At 62.2% G+C, this 20480-nt stretch overlaps 1 protein-coding gene across 2 annotated transcripts in view; it reads right to left on the reverse strand.

The window, feature by feature from the left end:
- Positions 1–9255: 9255 nt before the first annotated feature.
- The window catches only part of SDK1 (sidekick cell adhesion molecule 1), a 340546-nt gene continuing 329321 nt past the window's right edge, over positions 9256–20480 (reverse strand). For both annotated transcript variants that reach the window (XM_037057908.1, XM_037057906.1), the window contains 5 exons: positions 19060–19224; positions 17725–17862; positions 16074–16194; positions 15539–15668; positions 9256–10395 (listed from right to left, as the gene is read on the reverse strand). In XM_037057908.1, the coding sequence (XP_036913803.1) occupies positions 10144–10395; positions 15539–15668; positions 16074–16194; positions 17725–17862; positions 19060–19224 (806 nt within the window). In that variant the 3' untranslated portion in view covers positions 9256–10143. The remainder of the gene's footprint in view (positions 10396–15538; positions 15669–16073; positions 16195–17724; positions 17863–19059; positions 19225–20480) is intronic.

Genomic DNA, 20480 nt, shown 5'->3' on the forward strand with positions numbered 1-20480 from the left:
CAGGGCCAGAGCTGGTGGGCAGCTTTCTGCCGGGCAGAAGCGCTCCATTGCTCCTTCGCTGGGCCCGCCCCGCCTCCTGCATGCACAGGTGTGCGCCCTCTGGGAGTCTCCCTCCCCCTGTTCGCCCCGCCCCCAGATTCTCTGAGACCTGCCCACACCCAGCTGTTTCTGGTGGCTTTTTCACACAAGCAGCCTGTTTTGGCTCGTGCTTCGCACTTCTTTAGAATCTCTCAAACAAGCAGCATCTGGCCTCCTCGAGCCCCATGCCTCTCATCACTGAGCAGCCCCAGGTCCCGCACTAGAAGCAGCAGCAGCAGCTTTGGCCCTTCGCCTGGGCACCTGCAAGCCCAGCACGAGGAGCAGCCTTCTGCAGATCGCTTGCTTTGTACCTCCTGCCGGGTGGCCCCAGGCAGAACACAGGCGGTGGCCCACCTTGGCCAGCATGTCCTGGGAGGTACCAGGGCCAGCACACCTGCCCAACAGCTTAAGACTTCCCGAATCACCACCCAACCCTTCCACAAGCAGCACACTCAAGGGGTGGACTTGGAGGGTCCCAGGGCCCGCAGAAGCCTCGCCCCGTGCAGCTGGTCCTCCACGGTGGTCACGGCCAGGTCTCGCAGAGGATGGGAGCAGGTTCACAGGCACAGAGCGTTCGGATGGTTGCCAGTTGGGAGCAGGGTGGGGCGACAGGTCAAAAGGTGAGGGGACTGAGAAGTGGCCGTGGTAGTCACAGCATCGTGTCCTGTGAAGCGCAGCTCAGGGGGTGCAGTCAGTAACGGCGTTACACCACGGCGCACGGTGGGCACCGGACCCACGGGGGGATCACTCACCTGCGTGACGTCCGCGCACTGGGACGCGCACCTGAAACGGATACAGCATTGCCTGCCACGTGTAATCGAAAAATAGAACATTAAAGTGAAAAGGTTAAATAAAGTGACGATTTCTAGGGGGGAAGGAACAGCACGATTTCTAAAAACCGGGCAGGACTGAACGAGGGCGTCCGGGGACAAGCTCTGGGTGATGCATTTGCTCGGAAAGGCCGGACCGGATGACCTCGCCGGACCAGAAGACCCCGCCAGCGGGCGGGGCACCGCGGAGGCCGAGCTCGCCCCGGGGCTGCCTCCAGGGGGCGTTTGCCTCGCCCTTCGAGGAGTGCGCGCGTGTCCTCGTGCACCTGTTTGCTTCACAGCAAAAAGGTTTTAAATACGTTCAACTCCGCGTGGCGAGAAACACCGTGATCACGAGTCAAGACCAATTGCGACACATGTTGAGAATTTATGGCAGAAGCAAAGGGTTGACTCTAATTGTACAAAGAGTTCTAACAATTTAATAAGAAAGAAAACACGTTTATTAGGAAAACTGACAAAAAAACTGTATTTTTTCGAAAGCTACTCGCTGCCCTCGTGGTCAGGGATACTGTTCGCCAGCATTTCCGGAGAGGTCACGTGACTGCCCCCCACCAATGAAATGAGGCAGAAATGAGAGCTCACTCATAGATGCAGGCGGTTAAACGTGCAATGGCCACGCCCCAGGGAGGCGGTATGGGGGCGGGGCAGCGGCTGGGAAATCACGTGGCTCCTCGAGAGAGGCCTCGAGACTTGTGTCGAAGGCCTGGCGATCTGTGTCTCAGCCGCGGAACCGGCCTGTCCTTGCGCATGCGCGCTGGTGGGGCTGGGCCTCATGGCCGCGAGGCTGGAAAATGCGGCTGGCCTCCGCGGTAAGCTGGTTAGCTGCTCAACGCCGCTGGTAGGAAGGAAACAGCGACCACCGTTTGAGCCGAGCGGAATGTCCCCATACTTCAGAAGGCTGCGCCACAGACGATATGTTTTGATGGCCACACAATTTCATTTGTTTTGTGATGTCAGCAAATGCACTTTCTCATGAAAGAAGGAGCCGGCAGTAGTTTTTATTTTTATTTTTATTTCACTTCTTTACTCAACGAAAATTTATTGAGTGCCTCCTCGGAGTCTGGCACTTTTCTGGGTGATGTATCAGCGGATAAAGGAAATAAAAAAATCCCGCTGGCTTGGAGTTTGCCTTCTCGCAGGGACACGCGGACAGCAGCGAACACACGCAGTCGATGGAGGGCGCGGCCGGGCAGGAGGAGGCGGCCGGGGCGGTGGCGAAAATGGGGCGGGGACAGAGACGCTGGGCACACCGACTGGTGCCGGTGTGTGGAGGGGTCTGGAGGGAACTTGCCGAGCAGGTGACCTTGGAGCGAAGACCGGAAGGAGGGGAGATGTTGAGCTCGGCAGCTCTCGGGTGGGGGTGGGGCCTGCATCCCAGGGAGACCATGCCGTCTGTGCAAAGGCGCTGGGGTATTAGCTGGGGTATTAGAGCATAGCGAGGAGGCCGACACGGCCCGAGGACACGAGAGTGGGAAAGAGGATGGAGTGGATCGAGCGCAGCTGGAGGACCTGCAGTAACCAGCCCGTGGAAGCAGAGGGTGACAGGGCCCCGCCCAAACCCGGGACTCCCTGCGTTTGGCCCCGGGCACAGGTGGCAGCTGCTCTGCTGCGGCCACTGTTGGCAGAGTGGCCAGATGAGGCCCCTTTGCCTGGACAACTGGCTGCCGTTCCAAGGCTAACAAAACTGGGGCCAGGCTGCCGCCTGGACTCACAACCCAGGAGGTGCCGGCGCGGGGATGGGGCGTTTTGCAGCCCATCTGGGGGCAGGCAGAGGCCGCGTGGCCCTGGACACAGAGGAGAGGCTCGGGGGCCTGGCAGCCAGGATTAGCAGCAGTGTGCCCTGCAAGAGGCTGGCATGGGCCCGCTTGAAAGAGGGGCAGAATCACTTCGTGAAATGTCACTGGGTCACGTCACTCTGTTCTGAAACAGCCAGCGCGTCCCCTGTCCTAGCAAAACTGAATCCCGTCACCTGGTCAGCATCCACCTGTGGTCCACGCTCAGCGCTCACTGAGTCCATTCGGCTGCCATAGGCCACCTAGCGTGCCCACCCTCAGCCCCGTGCTCCCTGTTTACACTTCCTTTTTCAGGTTAAATTTATGTAAGTAAATGCACAAAAGTTCAGTATTACAATCTGATGGTGTCGACACAAGGATCAGTTCACCCAAGGGGCCCTAAGTTCTGCAGTCTTTTCTGCTCACACCCCATTGGCCGGTAGAAGTCACATGGCCACATTTCACTGCAAGGGAGTCTGGGAGATGTAGTCTCCACGTGGGCGGCCTTGTGCCCATCTGAAATGCTGGCAAAAAGGAGAGAATTTGGGCAGACCCCCAGCGACCTTCACAGAGACCTCTCTGCCCAAAGTCCTGGAGGGGTGGCCGACGGAGTCCGCTAACCAGGGCCGGCGTTTCCTCTCTCCGGCAGATCCAGGCTCCTCCTCGGAAAGGCGGCTCCACTCTCTCAGCCCGCCCCCAGTTCTCAGAACCAAACCAGCTCCCGGATCGTCTTCCCCACCGCCCGCCCTGGTCCCCACGCTCGATGTCGCAGACGGTGGAGCAGTGGCTGTGTTTTCGGCGACCCCCCACTACTACCCCTGGTTCCCCTGGGGTGTCTCCTTGCTGCCGGCCTGTCCATGTGCTTTGGAGTCTGAACTGTACCTATTTTCCGGTGTCCCTGAAAATGAAGTGTATGGGCTTTAAATACTTGTTCCTTAGCCGGGGACAGAGGTGGAGCAGTGTCCTATGCAGCTCTGTTCATCCAGGGAGAGCTGATGGAGCGGTTTAATAAGTTAATTTATCTCGGCGAGAAGGAGCTGCCGGCTGGGTCTTGGGACACTGAGGGAGGGGAATTTCTCTGGAGAGGAGACTGTGCCAAGTCCCCATTTAGGCTGGTGACAGAGGACTGGCTTGATTGAGGACAAGATGAGATGAGGCAGAGAGAATGTGCCTGGGTTAGGGGTACGAGTGTGTCTCGCTGTCTGCTGTCCCGAGGCAAATGTCAGCCGGTTCTCTGCCCTCTGAAATGAGTGCAGACATGCTTCCGAGGGAGACAATGATCCCACAAAACAGTAAACACACCAAGGAAACGAATGGTTCAGTGTCCCGGAGGCAGTGTGCACACCTGTGTCCCCGGCTGGGCACTGTGGCCATGTGTTGTAAAGGCATGGGGCGAGGAGGCCACAACTTGCATCTCCGGGCCGACGGAGACGGGCCCTTGGCTGTCACTCACAGCACTGTGGTTTCTCTGGAGCATCCAGTTTTGCAGTTTTTCCTTTTGTGGCAGATCGCTGGCCTCAGAGCCAGGACTGCAGAAGAACTACGTCACCCATCAGCAGGGTAATGGTAGACGCTTTGGGAGGGGTTCAGATCAAGGAGGCAGCCTGACTGTCTTCCGGGAATGCTTCCCCACACCAAGGACATGTTGCTCCATTTCACAGATAAGGAGCCGAGGCTCCTGGGCTCAGGTGTCCTGTCCCCACTGCTAAGCCTCGGATCTGGCTGAGCGGTGAGGGCGGGTACTGCTAAATGTGCACCTAAAACTCACCATCCCCTTCTTTGCAAAGAGGAGCTTGAATTTAAGGTGGCAATGCAGCTCCAAGTGATGACTCGTGTTCCTCTAAAACAATCAGATGAAGCTTTACCCCGGTCCCAAGTCTGTCCTTCCTGCGGCCAGGGGGAGCCATGAGATCCAGTTCTGATCCCTGAAACCTAAGGAGAAGAAGGCTATACGGAGCTCTGGGGAAACTTTTGGTTTTGTTAAAAACAAAAACGAAAGCACGGTGAGGCGACTTCTCATTGCCGTGTTAGCAGAAGTGATATCTGGTGCTGCTGCAGCCATTTTGTGGCCATGAGGCAAAAGCAAACAAATGGGGGTCTCGGAGCTAACACAGCCTGGACCTCTGATGACATGCCTACAGCAGATAAAGTGAAGCCAAACAACTGCCCACCTCCAGAGGTTTGCGAGAGGAGTAATCCCCTCTTTTAAAACCCCCCATTATTCAAGTTTTCCCTTAATTGCAGCCAAACACACGCCTGATGCAGTGGCAGAGCCAAGCTGGAATGTCTTCCAGGCCTGGGACTCCTGCCGGGGCCGGCACTCTGTTGTGCTGGCTCTTCTTCAAAAGACACTGAAGCAGGTTCCGCACATCCGGTGGAATATGGCAAAAATGTCAGGCAACGAGGTCATGCTTAAGGAGCAACAAGCATGAGGCTGTCTCACCTGGCTGGGTGACAGTCACCTCTGTGCTTTCTGGCTAAGGCCCTGCTCAGTCCCAGTCCTCTGGGCCCAGGCTGCACGTGTGTGGGGTTGAAATTCGGGGGGGCAGGGCCTGTCGCTTTGATGGGTGGGTGACCGCAGACACGCTGAGGCTGGAACCCAGCAGGCTCTGGGCTCCCCAGCGGCCTGCCTTGCCCTGGGGGGTGCCTTCTGTTGTTCATGGAGAACCTCTGAACCAAGCAGGGAATAACTGTTTTTCTGCGGAGAACTGAGGTTCCAGTTTCTGCACACAAGTCTCCGCACACTTAGGGTGTAGCCAGCAGTCATTTGTTTCCTTCACGATGTTTTGGGACAAGAAGGCAGGATGGGTTGAGGGGCCATTCTCCCTGGGTGTTGCCCATGTCGGTGCCTTTGGCTGTGGCTGGAGTGCAGGTGTCCGAGGTCTGGTCTGGAAGGATAGCCTCGCTGGCCCGGTGGCTCCTGGTGTGGCAGGTGATGCGGTGGGTGCCGGAGCCCCGACATGAGCCCCGCCCATGAGGCAGCCCAGGGCTGTTGTGTGTCTCACGTGGCCTCTGCTTTCCTCCGACGCCTCCAGGGCACGTGGCCTTGGAGGTCACACAGCATCACTGCGCTTCATTCTGTGGGTCGCAGCAACTCACTGAGGCCAGCCTCGTTCCAAGTGGCGGGATGTGAAGTTGACGGACACTGAGGAAGGGCTTAAACACCACCACCGTCCTCTGGGGGAACGTTCTGCTGGGGAGCTGCGTTGAGGGGAAGTGTCCCGCCGGCCCCCATCACGGCGCCGACGGCATTGAAGCCACCAGGTTGCTGACCACGCTCTGAGCAGCTGGGGCCTCTTTTCTGACTGGCAAGTTAGAGGGACAATGGACACGCCCGAGCACCTGTGCGACTCACGTAGGGCGTCACCAGCCATCGTTTCTCCACACAGGAGAGCAGGCGGGTGCCTTAATGTCCTGCCCGCTTGGTGGGAGACCCTGGGTCGGCGTTTTCAGCTCACCGGATGGCCTCGCTCTGACCTAAGGACCATTGGTGGGGAGCCCAGCTTGAGCCTGGAGAGGGGGGCCTGTCTTCAGTGTTATGCGGCCACGAGCCCCCCAGCACCCCAAGGTGGGACTGTGTGCTGACACCTTCCGCCCTGGTGGGAGGGGAGGAGACATCTGACGTGTTCATGTTCTGAATTGGACCAAAAACTAGTTTCTCTCTGAGGAGAGGGTGTTTTTTTTTGGAAGTTGTTTGTTTGCACTTTGCTTTGGGTCACCTGGAGGCACCCTTGTCTTCCTGTAAGAGGAATGATATAAATTCCCAGGAAATTTATACCGTTTTTCCCAGAGAGGGATTGAGCTGATTTCTGGAAGGGAGGGAGGGCGGCTTTAACTTACGGGGTTGAGGGTGCACTTCGGTGGAGGCCTGGGGGACAACAAAGTCCTCTGTCCCCACGTCACTCTGGGGGCTGGACTCTGAGAAGGGAGACCCACCGGAGTGTCCCCCTCTCTCCCGGGGAAGGGAGAGGGTGCCCTGAGACCAGTGAGGAGAGCGGTGGCAGGATTGGGGGCGGAGCGGGAGCCAGGGTGCAGGGCCATCGGTCAGGGGACGTGCATTTTTCACTGCTGGCGTGAGCTGCGCACTGCAGCCCCGCGCTCGTCTGGAGGGAGGACAAAACCCATCACAGCGAACCGACTCAGCGGAATTCGGGTCCAGCTGGTTGTCGACCACGGCTGGGACACCAGTCACGGAGGCGCAGAGCCGCCAGTAAATGAAATGGATGCCCCACCCCCGCACCCCAACCTGGCTCTCGGGGGGATGACTGATCGACCGGTCACGCGTGCCCAGTGAAACCAGAGCAGCGAATAAACAGCGCTTGGTGATGTAATGAGCAGAGACTCTAGTGTGGCTGCGTTGCTGCCGCCCTTCCCCTCCGGAAACAGGTGATGAATTCCTTCTCCAGGGCCCATCAGGAGCCTCCGCCACTTAGTCCGGGGGACGCCATCCTGCCGAAAAGACACTCAGGAGTAAAGTCCAGGCCGAGGTCAGTGGGCGTTAAAAGTCTCTGGCTTTGCGTCTCGTATGACCTCCAAAAATCCTTCTTTCCACACGAGTCATGCCTGCTGACTATCTTTGTGCAGGCGGGGCAGGGCTGGGGGCCGGAGGGATCAGTTGGGCACTCGGGTGTGGCGGGCAGGCGTATAGGGTGGCTTGAGTGTCCTCTGTCCTCAGTGTTTTTAAATCGCCTTCCTTTTGTCTCTGAGTCCCCATCCTGCTTGGCTGGCAGGACCACAAAGGCCTTTTTTATGCTCCCACCCAAGCTACTTTCAGAGACGGAGCCTCGGGGTTGGGGTGCCAGGTGGGGAGAAGGCAGGTGGGGAGAAGGCAGGTGGGGAGAAGGCAGGTGGGTCGTGAACAGAAGAGGCCTGTGGCCACTTGAATGCTCTGGGCTGTTCAAGCCTGAAGCTCTCGTGGCTGCCTCTCAACCAGCTTTGGGGCCCCAGGACCTTCGGCGGAGTGGGGACTCCAGACTGAGGCCCACGCCCCCGGGACACCACGTGGCCACTGCTTTTGGGGTCCAGGCACATTTGGGGGTCCATCCTGTCGATGGAAACTGTGGCCTCTCTCACACCCAGGGGATGCCTTTTTTAAAAAAAATCTGAACTTCGCTCTCTGTCTCCACGTTTCCCGCAGAAGTGCACTTACCCCTTCAAACTGTATTGTCTCAACGAGCTCACGCTTTTAAAACTAACCCAGGGATGGGAAGACAGAGCCCGGCAAGCACTTCCGGCCTGCCTGCTCCACCGAGCCACCCACTGCGGAGAAAACAGGTCCGCACGAGGAGGAGACACACGAACACGGGGGCAGAGCACGCCCTGCTGTCTGGCTGGGTCTGTGGCTCCCCCCACTCGAGTCCTGCGTTGGAGCGTGTCGTGGGCTGCAGCACCTCTGGCCCCTTCTCGATGCCCACAGTCCCCTGGGAGGCTGGCACCCAGCTAGAGATACCCACTCGGTTCCTCAGGTGCAGGTGTGCTGATGGCCAGGGCCCCAGGCCACAGGGGTGGGGGGGCCAGCGTGGACAGGCCACCGGCAGCCCCCGGACCACGCAGCCTCCTTGCACAGGGAATCCACACTAAGCGAGTCTCCCAGAAGCAGAGGAAATACAGGGAAGAGAATGAAATACGAGCTGTCCAGTCACAGCTCGCCTTCCCAGATAGCTGGCCCCAGCCTCCAGGCTCCCCGACCGCGGCGGCGCCCTGGGCCTGGGAGGAAAGAGGGGTTCTGGGCCCCAGGACTGTCCTGTCGTGTCAGCTGGGTGCGATTCTCAGCAAAAGTGGCTTTGGGTAGATTGTCTAGGAGTTTTGGTTCAGAATGTCCCCGTCCGCTGAGAGAGAGAAGGGCGGGTGGTACAGGGGGGAAGAGTGGGAGGGAGAAGAGGGGTCCCCCACACCCCCCGCAAAAGTGCAGAGGGGCCCCCCACCCAGCACGAGGCTCCCCTTCGCCCCAGGCCCCAGGCAGCAACTCTGGGGGCAGAGGGCCAAGCCCCGCCCCCAAGGCCGGGTGCCACAGCAGACAGAGCACGGGGTCCACGTGACCCTGGGCAGGCCTGGGCCCAGTCTCCCCCACCCGCCTCCCAGCCTTGCTCCCTGCGCCCTGGGGGTGTGGGCAGAGTGGCCGGGGATCTTTCATGCGCCGCAGTCCAACCAGTCAGTGGGGACGTGGGGCCCTCCTGTGACACCCAGACCTGGGCTGTGCCTGGGGGACCGGCCACCTGCACCTCAGCCACCTGGGGGCCTGTCACCAAGAATGTGAGTGAGGGGTGGGCTGGCTGCTGGGCTATGGCTTCACTTGCAGGTTTCCAAAGTGGTGCATGCTATTTTCCTGCAGCTAAAAATCTAAGGCAAAGAGGTAACAGAGAGGAAACAAACTTTCCAGAAAACCAGCTAACAATCTGGCCTGGGACCCAGGGAAGGGGCAGCAGCTACACCGGTGTCACGAGCAGCTTGCAGAGTGGTGCTCACCGGGAGGGCCGCGCCTTGTGAGCAGTGGGGGCTCGGCTGGCGGTGGCGGCGGGGGGTGGGGGGGCCTGGGGTGCAGGGCGTGGCCTGCGTGCACGAGGTGGGTCGGGACCTCGTTTTCTCGGAGCCGTTGGCTTTATTTGGAGACACTGTCACCTTTCCGTGTTTCCCGTGTACAAAGCTGAACAATTAATAAAAAGGCACCTGGAGACGGCAGAGACTCATTCATTTCATGTGACATATTTTAAAAAAAGATAAAAAGATTTAAAAAATACTCTGGTTAACAATGCACACCTCTCACGCAACAGGCAATTCCGGAACGCGCTGTCTTCCCCCGGGTTCTCGGGCTGGCGTGTGCTGTGTTCTCGGGGAGCCAGCGGGGGCTTCCAGGGTAGGGTGGGGGGGCTTCTGCACTATCCAGTTTAGAGAAAGGAAGACAAGAGCCCCGTGATTCCCCCCAGGCCGTCACCCGTCAGAGGACAGCACCTCGGAGTCTCCCCCGCGGCCCCAGCGCACCCCTCGGCCAGCGCCCCGCGAGGGCGTCTCGGGGACAGACGCAGCCGGGCGGGACGCGCTGAGCCCAGGCGGGACTTTCGCTCTTCAAACCCAGGGCGGGGCCGCCAGCCAGGCCACGGGGGTTGTCCAGACAGAGGCGGCCCCGGAGGTGGAGAAGAGGCGGGTGACCTGGAGGCAGGCGGGTCGCGCCCCACCCTCCGGCCCCTCCTCCCCTCCCGGCTCCTGGCCCGGCGGATGGAGAGCCGGGCCCGGGGCCTGCGGGGTCCGGGTGCCCAGCTGTCGCACCGTGAAATACGCCTTCTCGTAAAAAGAAAAGAAAACAAAGAGACCCGCTTCCTGCAGCGATGTTACAAAAAGCCATTAAAAAAACCGTCCTAACTGAATCCCAGGGTTCACGAGCGGGGAAGCCGTCGCCTGCGGGGTCTTCGCGAACAGCAGGCGGACGACTGTCCGAAGGTCGGCGCGGTCGCCCCGGCCGAGGCCGGTCACACGAAGGACGAGAAGCCGGTGAGCGGAGTCCGGGCGCCGAGGCCCGCGGGCGCGAACACCGCGCTCTGCGTGGTCACCACCGTGTGCAGGGGCGGGCCCTCCGCCGCCGCCACCGCCTCGTACCGGTGCGGGGCCGCGCGCCCGCCCGGGGCCCGCCGCTTCCAGGAGCCGCAGTAGGTGGGGTCGCTCAGGTAGTGGTTGACGAAGGAGTGCGGGGGCGGCGCGTCCTCGGACTCGGAGTCGGTGCCCTGGGGGAGAGCGGGCTGTGAGCGGGACACGGGCCCAGGCACCCGGGAGGGGGGACACGTGGGGAAGGACGGGGGAGGGGGTGGCAGCGGTCACGGGAGGCTGTGGTCACGCTGGACTCAGGGCAGCAGGGGACAGCGGGGAGGGTGGCCGGGGGCAGCAGGGCTGAGCTGGAAGGAGGGAGTGGTCGCCCACGGGGACAGCGCACATCGCCAGCCACTGCCACCCTCTCTCCCGTCCCCCCCCCACGAGGTGCACAGCTAGCCCCCACCCCCCACCCCCTTGCTCCCATGCAGCCTGACCGGGGCTGAGCCCAGCATCTCCTCCCTGGCCACAGCCACCGCTGATATGTCACCAACGGGTCTATGGACCCAGTGGCCTGAAGGTTCAAGGTGGGCCCAGGCCCACCGGGAAACCCCACGTTCCTGGTGTTCGCTGCACAACTCTGACCCCAGTGACAGGTCACGAGACACGCGACACAGCCCCAGACCCGGAACTGCAGCTTCGGAGGCTGCCGGCCACAGGGGTTTGGACGAGGTCAGGCACCTGTCTTTGCGGCTGTGGATTAAGATCCACGGTGTTTCCTGGAGGCCTGGGGGCGGGAGAGGCGGGTGCAGCGGTCGCAAGGCAGAGCTGGGTGAGAGCCGGGGCTGAGCGGCCGTAACTGAGGCTGTGCAGGGAGCCTGTCACCGCCCCCCACTCCCAAGCTGGGCTTGTCATTTCTCTAGACACGGGTTTGGGTTCCGTGGTTCCTGAAGCGCAGGCCGGGCGCGCGCGCGTTGAAGGCGCCCTTTTCTCTGAGATGTTCCCAGGACGCTCACACGACACTTGGGCTCCAGGTCTGGCAGATGGGGGTCAGGGGTCATGGGGACCCTAGGGCCAAATACCCACCCCACCCTCCCGTCATCGCCCCGCTGCGAAGGACGCTGGCGAGCGGAGGAGGAGCAGGTGACCCCAGCCCCTCATCCTGTGTCCCAGAGCCTAGACCCGCAGAAGCCAGTGGCCTGCCCAGGGTCCTGCTGGCTGGGAATAGCGAGGGTGAGACACCGCTGGGACCCAGCCGAGGGGCGGGGTCAACCACAGTCCAATAAGAGGGCGGAGAAACACCGGTGGGCGTGGCTTCCACTGGTTCTCTGCAGGGGATGCGAGTGTGCTCCTTTTGGTCACCAGGTCCTGAGCCCGGACTCGTGTCCCGCTCTCTGCCCTCGCCCGCCGCCCCTGCAGAGGTCTGCGCTGTGGAGCGGCGGGGGTCCAGGCGGCTGGGGGCCGAGGCGCGGCCTGGAGGGTCTCAGCGCTCCCCCACAGCCAGCATCTCGAAGGGCCCTCTGCGCGGCTGGCCCGAGGGTGAGCGCGCCAGAGGTCCCAGCCAGGTGCAGGCTGCTGCGATGCACAAAATTGGCGTCACTCCAAACGCTGGGTAGCTGTATGTCCTGCTGTATTTTCTCACCAAGGACCTAAGGGTCCCACAGCAGGGGGTTGGTGACTGATGTAGGTGATGAGCAGAGACCCTGGCAGGAGATGCGCTCAGGGTGGTCCTGTGGCTCTCAGCCACATCCCCAGCTTGTGCCTGGGTATTGACCTTCCTGATGACCTTCAGAGAGCGAGCCTTCCCTGCCTTCTCCCAGGGCTGGAGGGCTTGTGTCTCAGAAAACAGTGATCAGTTCGCGGGTGGGCATGAGATAGACACTGAGCCCATGGGCACCTGCTCTGGGACTTCTCTGGGGGAAGAGCGGAGCTCCTCCCGTGGGGACCCAGCTGCAGCTGTGGGACAAAGATCCAGCCAGGTGGCTCCAAAAGCCACTGTGGGGGAGAGAGCTCGGTGTGCACAGGGGCCAGGATGTGAGCGCGCAGGGGAGAGGAGAGAACGGCTAGGTCCCCTGGCACATGGTGGCCTGGGCTCCTGCAGGGGCGCTGCTGGGTCCTGCAGGGGAGGGCCCTCTGTCAGAGGCCACCAGCCTCCTGCCAACGCTCTCTTCGTGTTTATACGACATCATGTCTATGTGCTGGGCATGTACTTCGGTGATGCAGAATTACTGAGAGAAAACAGTGCCGCGGGGTCTTTTCTTCCCTCAGTTTCCTGTGTGACGGGAAGTCGCGACGTGTGTGTGGGTGTGAGTGCCTGGACATGGTGGCCGAGCAGCTGTGGGAGCTGCCGGCAGCACACGAAGGCCCGGCCAGCAGCTGACAGCGGTAATCTCAGGGCTCTTGGGTTTTTGCATCGGCAAGGCGACAGGCGTTATTAGGGAGTCCACGGGTCCGAGGGGCGGTTGGAGGGGCTGTCCGAGGGGCAGTCTGCGTTGCCTGTGGCAGGAGAGATCTTTGAAACCGTTTTTGTGGTTTGAAAATGTTTTTAGAATGCGGTTTGGACAGCAGCCGTGATGTAACTCATGAGCAGCCGTGGATAAAACCGTGACGACCCTCTTACTTCCGAGCAGGGACAGACGGGGCTGCAGCTGGGCACCTGATGCCCCCGGCCAAGCGCAGAGCAGCCCTGAGCAGGCAGATGTGAGCGGGCGCTTGGGTTTTCGCCCGAGCAGTGCTTCTGAAAACAGGTAAAAACAACACTTGGGGAAAGGACGGCGTCGTGGCTGTGTTGGTGGAACGCCAGCTTCGAGGGAGAGCCCTGTCTGCAGAACCCTGCGCCAGCGTCTCCGGACGTCCCGGGCCGGCCGACCTGGGCCTGCTCCCTCCGGGCCCCCGAGATCTCGCTCAGGGAGCTATGACAGTTCTGGAACCCGACTCTGGTTCTGTCGCTCGGGTGTTAAGGGACAAGGCCAAAAGTCAGCGCCACCAGGACGGCCGAGGTCAGGACTTGGCTGGCTCCTCGCCGAGAGAGTGCAGTTTTCCAGGACGGCTGGCGGGCCCTTGGCCGGGCCTGTCCCCAGGGGGCACAGACGTCGGCGGGGAGAAGTGTTTACAAAGGGCCATGTGAAGCCTCTGGCAATGGTGCCGCGGCATAGAGCTCACGCCCTATTTTCTAGAGCACGTGCGTGTTCTGGAGTCGGTGCGCGCCCAAGGCCGCACTGCGGAGCAGAGACGTCTACCCCGACCCACGGGGCCTTAGTGGGGGGCGCCGGTCAGAGGGCCTGGTGTCCTCAGGTGTCATACGAGGTCATGACGACCTCCTTGCAGGGTTTAGTGTGGATTCCACATCCCTGCCCCCATCACCCCCACCCTGTGTCTGTGCACTGCATCTGTAGTTAGGCTCACACGCGTGTGCCCACGAATGGGTGCACGTACACACCTAGCTCCGTGCCAGCACGCACTTGATAACCCTCCTTAAAAATCAGCCACGTGGGACCTCAAACCCCCTCAGGCGAGGGACTGAGCGCTTCCCAGGGAGCTGCTCTGGGAACACCTCCGAGAACGCATAGTACGGAACTCAGGGGCGCATTCTGGCCGCTGAAGGAAGGGCCACAGGCCCTGGCGCTAGGCTGCAGGGATGACGGCGCAGGGGTGAGTTCGGTTAAGCCCTGAGACAAGGGGCTGGACGACTTCAGCCTTGGCCTTGTCCTGTGATCAGTGAGGAGCGTCGCCCTACCTTGCGGCCCCATTAGCCTGTGCCTGGCCCAGAGTGGGTGCTCAATTCATGCTCAACACACAGCTGCTACGAGCACCACCCGCCAAGCCAATGGGCACCCACCCCAACTGCCGCCCAGGGACCTGCATCTTCACAGGGGCTACGGGCAGTTAGGGCCCAGCGCCAGGAGGGCGCACGAGGCTGGGTCCCTCCCTGCTGCGGCAGACGGTCGGCTGGAGGGCCGGCCTGCCCTTCCGCGCGCGTTGCTTCGGGCTAGGGCAGCTGGAAGCTGACTGCTGACTCTCGATCACACGGAGGCGGGGGAGGGTTGGCAGGGTTTCGCCCGCCGGCCCCGTTTAGGCAGATGTGCATTCGAAACACGGAGTGCTGTGGTTGCCTTCTCCACACCCAGGGCTACGGTGCAGATGGGGGCCCCCTGGCCTTTGTAAACAGAAACTGGGAGCCCAGCAGGTGAGACACGACCTGCCCTCCCCTCTCCCCAGGAGCTCACGTAGTAACCGTGGTTTAAGAGAAGCCATTGTATTGAGCCTCAGGGCTCAGTAAGGCCTGAATTTAAGGTCAGAATGGAGGTGAGACTCATTTTAGATTACAGATTGATTTAGAGTAAAAATGCTGAGAGGTGGGGTCAGCCTACACATCTAGCAAACGGCCTGGCGATTTCTCTCCCTCCCGAGGCTTGGCAGACTGGAGCCTGGGAAGCTTAGGACCCACAGGGAGCCAGCTTCCCGGGTGGTGGGAGATCGGAGACAGTGGGGGCGGGGAGGGCAGGGAGGCCGGCCCCTGGTGGAGTCCCCACCGCGCTGCCGCCCTGGGAAAGGCCCGTCCTTCTGCTCCCCTGTGAGCCTCGTGCCCTGGACTGCTCAGCCCCCAGCTGAACCCCACACAGAGGGCGACGGAGGTCCCTTGCAGGCCCTGGCCCCAGGGGGGCGGTGGGGGGTTGTGGTGGAGGCTCCCACCCTCTCTGGGAGAGACCTCCCCGGTGCAGCTGCAGGGCCGCGTCTCCAGGGGGAGCTGCTGGCCGCTGTTGACGGACCCAGAGCTTCCTCGAGGCAAGACCCTTCAGCAAGAGGGGCAGGAAGGGCAGCTGGTGGGAGGGGCAGAAACGTGGGGGAAGGTGGGGGTGTCCCCACTTCTCTCAGTCTCGTGGCCTCAGGTCCCCAACTCTTGGCTGGGGTCCAGAGGCCACCAAGTGCATGGCCACCCCCGGACACAGCAGGCCTGGTTCTGAGAGCAGGAGGAAGGAGGGTGGCCTTGGGTTGAAGGTCACCTGGGGCGCATGCCCGTTGGAACGCTGGCTGTCAAGGGGACTGCTGGAACCACGCCCCAGAGCCCTCGGTGCCTGGGCAGGTCCCGTGGAGGCGGGTCTGCTCAGAGGTGGGACCCGCTGCTCCCGGAGCCCGCCGGGGCCTTGGTGCCATCGAGGCCAAGGCCGTGTGAGGGGCTGGTGGGCACTGGGGCTGTGGGTCTGAGCGTGGAGCCTCGACTACCTCCCCTGTCTGTCAATGAGGCCCTTGTCCTTGTCACACTCAACCGAGACAGGCCTCGAGGCGCCTTGAGGAAGCAGAGGACTCAGGACAGGAGCGGGAGGGGGTCGCAACACTGACCTCGGACTCGGACGCGTCCACCGACTTCTCCTGCAGGTTCATGCTCTCGGCCAGCACGGCGCCGTTGTACTTGTTGCAGATGTCCTCGTCCGAGTAGTGCAGTCCCCCGGGGCTCGGCCGGGGCGGGGACCTGGGGACAGACGCCCCAGCAGCCGTGAGGGCGCGCCCCGCAGCAGCGCCCCGTCCCCACCTCGGGATCGAGCTCTGGCTGAGCGAGAGGAGACCCACGGCCTCTGACCTCATGACCTCATGACCTCTGATACCATTTCAGCAACAGGTGCAACAAGTTCCCAGCCTGCGGGCCTCGAAGGGACTAACCCCAGGGGCTCGGCTGGGACAGAGGGCCCGCCCAGGGCTGTGGGGTCTCCCCAGGTCACCTCCCCGCCCACCTGAGACCTGCCCTCTTTTTACGACCCCAGGACTCCCACCGTCTGCCTTGACTACCCTCCTGGACGCCACGCTGCCCCTGCCGGCACTCAGTGGGACCAGCGGGTGTGGGGTCCTTCGAAGGGGCGGGGCAGCTGCGTGTCCCTACCTGGTCCCGTTCTTCTTCGAGAAGGTGTTCTTGACACTGAGGTGCCGGCTGTTGAGCTCCAAGGCCGCGAAGCCTCCGTTGTCCAGGGTCACGGACTCCTCCGCGTGGGAGAGGCCCTTACCTGAAGTGGGACGGGACCAGACCGGGACTGTGAGCTGGCGTCCCAGGCAACTGTCCACGTGGACCTGCTCGACTTAGCCCCATTTCTAACCCCTGAGGGTCCCCTCTGGGGGGAGTCTTGCCTCACCACCCCCCGGTGTGCCTACACAGCACAGAGCGCCTGGGGAAGTTGAGGCTGCTGGCGGTGGCAGTGGGGGGTGGTCAGGTGGGAGCCGAGGGAATCTGCTGAGGATGGCCGTGTTGGGGTGCAGGAAGGAGGGTGAGGGTGTCCCCTGGGCGGGAGGGGGCCATCCTGGGAGGCAGGTATTTTTCCAAGGGTCCATTTGTGGTGTGAAGTTAACACCGCAGGTGCGGCCGAGTGCCAGAGGCTGCGGGTCAGCTCCGTCTCCCAGTCGGGTGGGAGTGTGACAAGTGGGGGACCCTCCACAGCCAGACCCAGGGCCGAGGCACAGCGCTGACTCAGTGAAGCAACAGGCCCTCCCTGCCCCGAGAGTCCCACAGGAACGAAACCCGATGCAGGGCCACTCATCCGAGGTGAATTTATACAGAAAAAACACCCTGTCTTGGAGGAGTGAACTTCTCAATGTCACAGGCGCAGGCGGGAAGGCGCTCCGGGGTTTCATGAACCCTTTCTGCGCAGTGACGGTGCTGGCGGCCGGGCAGGGATCCCGGAGGTCCCTCTCGGAGCAGCAGACTAGCGTGGTGGCTCCCCCAGGGACAGCCTCACGGGGGGACCATCTCCTGAGTGGGAGGACGGCCCAGTTGATGGGAGGAGCCCGGCGACCCTGGACAGTGGGCCCAGAGGTGGGGACGTGGCAGGGGAAGGGCAGCCCGCAGTCCAGCGCCCAAGGAGACCAGCTTCTGCGAAGAAGTGGCCCCTGGCGATTACGGGAAGGGTTATGTGGGGAGCACTGCCCACACCTGGAAGGCTCCGCTCACACCTTCTGGGCGCCCTGTTGCCCCAGCAGCAACACCGTGTTGCCTCCGAAACACCCGCCTCGACCTTCCTATACGTGGACCCTCACTCTGGGTGCTCCCTCGTGGCCGCTCTGCCCCACGTCCTCCAATTTCTCTAACGACGGCGGCTCATCCAGCAGCAGCACTTCCTGAGCACCTACTGTGTGTCAGGCACCTACTGTGTGCCAGGCACAGCACTTGTGCTGGGGACGTGGAGGTGTACCGGCCGCCATGGGCTCAGTGCTGGGTCATGAAGTGGAAGGTGAGGCACAGACTCGGGCTGAGAGACGGCTGTGCCGGGGCATTTCTGTCACTCTGTACGGGACACCTAAAGCTGGGACGGGTGCCAGCTCCTCCTGGTCCTCCCGGCCCTGACTGCGGCTCGACTGTCCTCGGTTTGCCACTGTGCACCCTCTGATCACACTAGAAAACACCGCTGTGTTGGCACGGGGTGCAGGTGGGGAAACGGAGACTCAGAGGCTGCGGGACCCCGATGGCGTGTCCGAGACACACGGCCACTCCGAGGGCAGACGGGAGAGCCGGGCACCCCCCAGCCCCGGGCGGGGCAGCCCACCTGTGCCGCAGCTCCTGTATCTCCGGCTCTGCCCACGCAGGACCAGGGCGAACGCGGCCAGCAGGACGGCGACAAGGCAGGACAGCGCCAGCACCAGCAGGAACCACCACTCGGCGTAGAACGGGGCGTCCGCTTGGGCTGAGGGCAGAAGTGAGCACCTGGTGACGTCAGACCGACGCCCAGATGTGCCTCCCGCCCGCGAACCTGCTGGGGCTGGGCTGGGGCCGGGTGGGGCGGGGACCCGAGGTGCAGGGAAGACCAGGCCACTGGCCTGGGCAGGGCTTCAGTGGCAGCACTGTCCCGCCTTCTTCGTGGGAGCCCTCTGGCCCGAGCGGCCCCACCTGGCCGGCTCTCCCAGGCGTCTGGGTTAAAGGGAAAGGAGGGACAGGCCCCTCCTGTCTCAGGGGCCTGTCCCTCCCCATAACACCGCTGTCGCCTGGGCCCTCGTCCCCCTGCCTGGCCACCAGAGATGGCTCTCAGAGGGAACCAGGTGGGCCCCTAAAGCCTGCGGGCTGCGGTCTCAGTCCAGAGGCGCCCCAATCAGACCCTTGCTCCTGCCTGTGCTGGACGGCGTCCACGCCTGCCCAGACCGGCCCGCGGCAGGCACGTGTCGTCTTCCTCCACCCCCACTGGGTCCCCGCGGGCCGGGCCACTGTATTTAGTTCACACCCCCAGTTACACTGAGCGGGATGACTGACTGGCCCCACTTTCGGATGTTCTTGGAGAAACAAATTGAGAAGTTTCCATTGACAAGTTGCTCTAAAGGAAGGCACTCATCTCGTGTTTTATCCTGTTTACTAAAACCAAAACAACAGGGAATTGTTTCCGGAAGGTGCAGGACGGCCCTGGGGCCCCACTCAGTGTCCTTGCTGTGTCCCCTGCAAGGCAGCTGGTCCCGAGGCCTCGGACGGCAAGAGGCACAGGGAGCCTGCCACAGCCGAGGCCCAAGGCCGGCCGCCCACAGGAAACACACCCACCAGACGTCAGACACCGCGTTGGATGGACACAGCCGGACGTGCGTGGGGACAGAGGGGACAGCAGAGTGGTTTTGGACGCGCAGCACCCGGGCTCCTCAGGACACGGCAGCATTATGGACCCACAAGGAGGAAGCTGGCTGCCCCCCCCCCCAAGGAACCCCGCGGTCTGAGGCTGTCCAGAGCAACCCGCCGTCCCAGGGGCACACCGGCCTTGCTGGTGCTGTGGGCCAGCACCGCGCCGCCGCCCAGCACTGCGTGCTCCGCGCAGGGCCCCATGCGCCGGAGCGTCTGCAACTGGCAGGGTCCCGTGCCAGCCACCACCCCTCGGAAGCGAGAGTTCCCCTGGAGGGGGCCCTACCTGACACGGTCGTGGACGGGCTGCTGGGCTCTCCATAGCCCATCTGGTTCACAGCCACCACCCGGAACTCGTAGGTCACTCCCGGCCTGAGCCTGTCCAGGCTGATGGTGTAGGACGTGGCGCTCCGGGGAATGTCCTTCACGAACATGTCCCACAGGCCTTCGTCTGCAAGAGCGAGGGCACCGGGTACAGCGGGGGAGGTGGACACAGCGGGGCAGAGGCACTGGCCGGTCAGCTCACCGGCCCTGCGCCCAGGGCACCTGATATTCGTATCAGGGGCTGGTGCGAGGTGCACAGGGCTGGGGGCAGTGGACTTGGGGAGCTGAGACCTTTCCTTTGTCAGTAGACTTGCTGAGAGTGCACACCGGGTGGTGACCTTTTCCTGGACGTTCTCCAGCAGATCCCAGACCCTCCCCTCCGCTCCTCGCCTGGATCCCGTCTTTGGTTCAGGGTTTCTGGCTGGGCTTGCTGCTGTGGCTGCCCGCCGTGCGCATGGGGTCACTAACCCTATGTCCTGCCTCCCTGACTGACCATGGAACACCCACCCCGGCCACCGTGTGGCTCTGCTGGTCCCTGCGCACGCCAGCCACGGCACTGAGGTCTTCCCAGTGCCCACGCGGGCCCACCGGCGTTCTGATCGGAAGTGATGATGGACGCGCCAACTTGAATCCACAGCTCCTTCACTTCACTACCAGCTTTGCCGTGGGGATGCCACACGGCCTTAGGCAGGGGAGGCAGGGCTCCCGGCGCGACTTTCTGTGGCTTGCAGCAGGTCACACCCCATCTCAGTGAAGGCGCCCAGAGCTGCTGGGACGTGGGGTCTGCATGTGCCCCGGGCAACCCTGCTGGGCCCTGCCCCCCACGGGTGCTGCCTCCACTGCCCAAACTGAACTTGCAAAGTGCTGTGGTCGGGCTCCAGCTCCCTGCAAAGTGTCTGCAGCCTCCGACCTGCCCCAGGGTGGGCTGGTGTCTTAACCCGTGTCCAGGCACTTAACCCTCTTTACCAAGGACAAGTGCAAACTACGCGGATAGGTTGAACTTTGCACAGGTACTTGCACACCCACATTCCCAGCCACAGTATTCACAAGTGCCAAAGGTGGGGTCCATCCAGGCAGTGGCTACTGTTCAGCCCTGAAACCACAGGGAATTCTGACACCTGCTACAATGTGGAGGGACCCGGAGGCCACCGTGCCAAGTGAAACAAGCCAGCCACAGAAGGACAAATACTGTCCGATTCCGCTTCTGTGAAGTCCCTAGAGGAGCCAGTTCACAGAGACAGGAAGGAGGAGGGTGGGTGCCAGAGGCTGGGGGGGGGGGCGAGGGGCAGTGAGTGTGTCATGGGACAGAGTCCCAGTGTGAGAAGATGAGAACGATCTGGAGATGGGGGTGGGGCCGGCTGCACAGCAGTGTGAGCGTGCCGG

The sequence above is a fragment of the Sturnira hondurensis genome, unplaced genomic scaffold, assembly GCF_014824575.4.
Source record: "Sturnira hondurensis isolate 20B ecotype Veracruz unplaced genomic scaffold, ASM1482457v3 Scaffold0009733, whole genome shotgun sequence".
Taxonomy (NCBI): Eukaryota; Metazoa; Chordata; class Mammalia; order Chiroptera; family Phyllostomidae; genus Sturnira; species Sturnira hondurensis.